General features: G+C 43.2%; 1 protein-coding gene across 1 annotated transcript; it reads right to left on the reverse strand.

Moving 5' to 3' along the window:
- Positions 1 to 2,279: 2,279 nt before the first annotated feature.
- LOC104075866 (poly [ADP-ribose] polymerase 15-like) lies at positions 2,280 to 3,229 on the reverse strand. The gene is made up of 3 exons (XM_009576522.1): positions 3,089 to 3,229; positions 2,794 to 2,968; positions 2,280 to 2,569 (listed from the first exon to the last, which is right to left on the reverse strand). The coding sequence occupies exons 1-3, from the start codon at positions 3,227 to 3,229 to the stop codon at positions 2,280 to 2,282; spliced, it is 606 nt and encodes a 201-aa protein (XP_009574817.1).
- Positions 3,230 to 4,475: the final 1,246 nt, after the last annotated feature.

A 4,475-nucleotide genomic window follows, 5' to 3' on the forward strand; every position in this document is an offset into this window, starting at 1 on the left:
CTCTTCCTCCTCCCCCCTGGCCTTTCGATTATAACGAACCCGTCTGGCGAAGCAGCGTCTTTTAGTCATCACCTGCACAGAGCCCAGCGCTACAGGTGTCTGCTCCGTGCTTGATGCTCTAGGCACCTGTAATGCAAGCACTGGTAAAAAAACACCTTGGTGTCCTCCACAGCTTCTTGTGGTGATGGAGAAGCTGAGAACAGACGCATTACTGTCCGCTGGAGGGAAAGTTCACACTGGTACAAGTGACCTACCAGCTTCAGCAAAGCACCCTGAGCCATCACCTCTGGCTCCCGTCACATTGATGAACCGGTGGCCCTGTATGTTAAGTTTATTCATTTGGAAAGCAAAACTGAAGACTTTTGGCCCCTACGCCCATACCTTGATTTCAAGCCCTAGGAATCCAACAGTCAGCATTTTTCAGCAGTTAGAAAACTGACATAATCAAAACCAATAAAGCCCAAAGCGAGTGGTTCCCATGCTGTTGCAGAGGGAGTGCTGGGGTGGGGTGTGAATAAACAGCCTGATGTTTATGGCTGTCGTAGTTTCGGCTGGGATAGAGTTAATTTTCTTTCTAGTAGCTGGTCTGGTCTGGTGTTTTGGGTTTGCTATGAGAGGAATGGTGATGGCACATCAATGCTTTAGTTGTTGCTAAGTAGTGCTTACACTGGTCAAGGACTTTACTTTTCGGCAGGCTCTGCTGGGTGCACAAGAAGCTGGGAGGGAGCATAGCCAGGACAGCTGACCCAACTGGCCAACGGGGTATTCCATACCATATGATGTCATGCTCAGCATATAAACTGGGAGGCATGGTCCGGGAAAGGGGAATCACAGCTCGGGGACGGGCTGGGCGTTGGTCGGCAGGTGGTGACCAGTTGCATTGTGCATCGCCTGCTTTGTATATTCTATTATTGTTGTTGTTGTTGTTGTTGTTATTGTTCTACTTTGTTTTATTTCAATTATTAAACTGTTTTTATCTCAACCCACGAGTTTTCCCACTTTTGCTGTTCCGATTCTCTCGCCCGTCCTACCGGGGCGGGGGGGAAGGAGGGGTGAGCAAGCAGCTGTGTGATGTTTAGTTGCTGGCTAGGGTTAAACCACGACAATGGCTCTACCAAGATACTTGCAGGTTCACATTATTTCACACCACTTTCCCCAGAAAAACGTGTCCCTGCAATGATTACTGCTCACATGGACACACTAAACCATGGCCAAACTTTAAAGTAATAGCAACCTACGTAAAGCAAGTATTGGAAGATTTTCTCTTAATCATCCAACCAAATAAGAGGTCAAACCTGATACATTCAGAAGGGTTTTTAGAATTGGGAGGTGCTGCATCACTCTGCTTTTTCACAGGAAGATCTTACAGTGTCTAAGGCTGTGAGAGGCATTTTTTTTTTTATTCTGTCACCATGCTACAAAGAAGATGATGTTGCTTTGCTTCCCCCGCTCCAACATGGAACTCTGAACACTGGCTTGTTAATGATAACCTATTTATTTAAGCCTTAACAACCCCCCCGACACCCCTGTGTGCTTTTCTTTGCTCTGTTCATTTCTCCTTAGATCACAGGAAGGTTGCTGCAGCTGGTATCTGACAACAGAAACACCTTCTCAAAATTTACTTTCCTGTCTCTCTTAGGCTATATATAAGTAACTCAGGCAACTTCTGTAGAACCTCTTGTAATTAACTTGCCAGGGAAAGTTATTGTATTAAAAACAAGCAAATCCGTATTTGAGACATCAAGTTCATTGAAGTTCATTGGTTGAAAACCAATGCTAAATGGTTGGAGAAGTTTAGACAAACACAAGCCATTAACTACAATTAGTTTGTTTATTGAAAACCACTGTATAATAATTCATGATGCAGACTGTCATTTACAGAGTGTAAGAAGCCATCAGAAATGCAACATCGAGTGGTTAGTGGCTGAAAGAAGATCCCTTCCAATCCCCCGCCAGTGCTCCCCACTTCCTAGTGCAACTAGGATGGCCATAAGGCTGCATGGAAAGGCTAATATAGTATAAAGGCTTGATATGTAATGTAACAGCAGTTTTCAGCAGAATATTGAGCTCAAGTGTTAAATACGCTCAGCTACCCTGAGTGTAAACAAGCAGTCTATTTCAGTGCTATCAAAAATTGCCAGAGGTTGCTTAAATGCAAACAAGCTTTAAGAAATTAGTTTGATAAAACTATTTATTGCTTTCAGTGTATATTTTGTTATAAGTGTTTCTGTCCTACACAAAGGCTGAAAGACAAGCAATCTTGACTGCAACCAAAATGCTTATCTAGTGAAAGTTATAAGGTATTCTGGGTAAGCTTGAATGTCATTAAATATGATAAACATGGATGGCTGGTTCACATTATCAGTTGAACTATCAAACAGATCTGTAGGGTTACTAGCTTTTTTGGCTGCTGGAGTAATTGATCCCGCTGTCCCCTGAGAATATTCTCCAACAAGAACTCGAGCCAAGTATATGTACTTCTTCCCATTTGCATCTGGTTTAGAGTAGGTGTCGCTGGCAGAATAGCTAGCATTAACAGCAAAGTATGTTCCATTCCCAAAGTGTGCAGCTGTAGTCAGAAAAACAAATATTTGTGAGCGTTTCAGTAGCAGCAATCACTTATCTGCCGTCTTCAGAGCCTGTGAATCTCTTCACAATTTTGCTTTTTATTTGCAATAGGGAGATTTAACAAAACAATTAATTTTGCATACAAGGCAGGACTATATAGATGGCATGGCAAATCAGTCCTAGCTCTATTCAGGAAAACAAGAGTTGTTTTGAAATTCACATTACCGTGCATTCCAGCATAGCTCCGGTTAAATCCATGGTTGTTAATTAAGGTTAACGACTCCTTACTTGTCCCATGAAACAGAAACCTCTCATTATTTCTGTTGCCATTTTTGTTATCCATTTCACGCTTTTTTATTTGGTAGGCCTTCCAAAAAAATAGGTTCTGTACTCTTTCAATCTGCAAAGTTTGAAAATAAGACAGACAGACAGACAGAAGGTTGCTGTCAAGAAAAACATTAGTGTATCAACAATTCAATCCGCTACCACGATTCTCCTCCTAGCTCCAATACACATATACCAGATTATGAAAGAAGTTGGCCAAATCATTCTTTGGCATGACGGACAGCAGAACCCAGCCCAAAACATGCTTCTGGCCCAGAAGCATGCCATGGGAAACAATACAGGACAGTTTCACAGGTTTCTGGGGCTTAGATGACATGCCTACCTGCAAAGCACGCTTGGCTTAAGTGTGGAGAAGAATTGTGGAGTTGGGAGTTTCGGCCAAGATAAGATAGAACTTCGGCCTGTGTGCTGAGAACTAGCAGACGCCTGAGATAAGACCTGAATACCTGGCTTAGTTGTCTCCTCTGTAAGGAAACTGAAAACATCAAGAGAATCAGGTAACTGGTTAACCGTGAGAATAAGTGGATCTGAGAGCAGACGTGTGGATCATTGCCAAAAGGAAGAGAGACTGTTTTTCGTAGTTAATAAGGGATACGAGTCAGGTGATGATTGGGGGAGAGAGCGGGACCTTCCCGTTATGGTAAAGGATATATTCTCCTGTTTTGTAACAATAAACGATTCTGTGCATGTAAATGATTCTGTTCACATATATGTGAGGGTCCGTGCAATCATACACCACAAATGGCGCCCTAACAGGGTTTGAAAGAAGAAAACCTGAAGAAAGAAGGTCTTGAAGAAAGGAAATAGAAATATCCAGTGGTGTACCCCTATTGAGCTGGACGAAGGATAGACAAAGTATCAACATATTGAGCTCGATTCATCACTGGTCGCAGGACGATTCAGGTGAGCAGCCGCGGGGAAGTTATATGAATTTTATACATTAGTCACTGGGCAGTCGGCATCTAAGTCACAGAAGCTTCAACTTGAAATATTTCAAAATATTTTAAAGGAACAAGGTTTTAAGGTCACTCCAATACAATCGGTGAGACTCCTTGTGTGGGTCCGAGAACATTGTCCTCGGTTTCCTTCTGAGGGAACCATAGGGTGTTATGATTTAGCCCTATGGCAAAAGGTGGGAGAAGAATGCAAACGAGGAAAACCTTGCAATTAGAAGTTCCAGAAGGAATATTGATTACCTGGCGAGTTGTATATACGGCTTTGCAGAAGTTGCATCCTGCAGAGCAGGTGTTGCAAAATGTGACTGATTCAGCAATACCGGAGGGTGAATCAAAAGATGGGGAAGATTCGTTTGAACTGTTGGCTCCTGATGAAACTGTAATGCCTCAAGCCGAGCCCCCACTTCTGGAGAACGATTCAGAGCCAGATGATCCCTTTGACGCGGGCTCGATAGACCCCGAACAAGAGCCTGATTTATACCCTCCACTCACGCCAGTCAAAGCAATGGCTGCATCCACGCCAACGGCAGATGAAATTTTACAGTGACAGAGACAAAAGACACTTTCTTGGTTGTCCGTCATGAAACCACCACCATTTGCGCCTCC

This window comes from Fulmarus glacialis, unplaced genomic scaffold (genome assembly GCF_000690835.1).
Source record: "Fulmarus glacialis isolate BGI_N327 unplaced genomic scaffold, ASM69083v1 scaffold6004, whole genome shotgun sequence".
Taxonomy (NCBI): domain Eukaryota; kingdom Metazoa; phylum Chordata; class Aves; order Procellariiformes; family Procellariidae; genus Fulmarus; species Fulmarus glacialis.

What these genes read in the sequence shown, in the direction of transcription:
- LOC104075866 (XM_009576522.1), bottom strand. Translation starts at nt 3,229, where the DNA reads ATGTCATCTAAGCCCCAGAAACCTGTGAAACTGTCCTGTATTGTTTCC. An exon ending in CCAACTTCTTTCATAATCTG is followed by an intron (nt 2,969 to 3,088) that starts GTATATGTGTAT and finishes CAAACTTTGCAG; the next exon opens with ATTGAAAGAGTACAGAACCT. An exon ending in GAGCTATGCTGGAATGCACG is followed by an intron (nt 2,570 to 2,793) that starts GTAATGTGAATT and finishes TTCTGACTACAG; the next exon opens with CTGCACACTTTGGGAATGGA.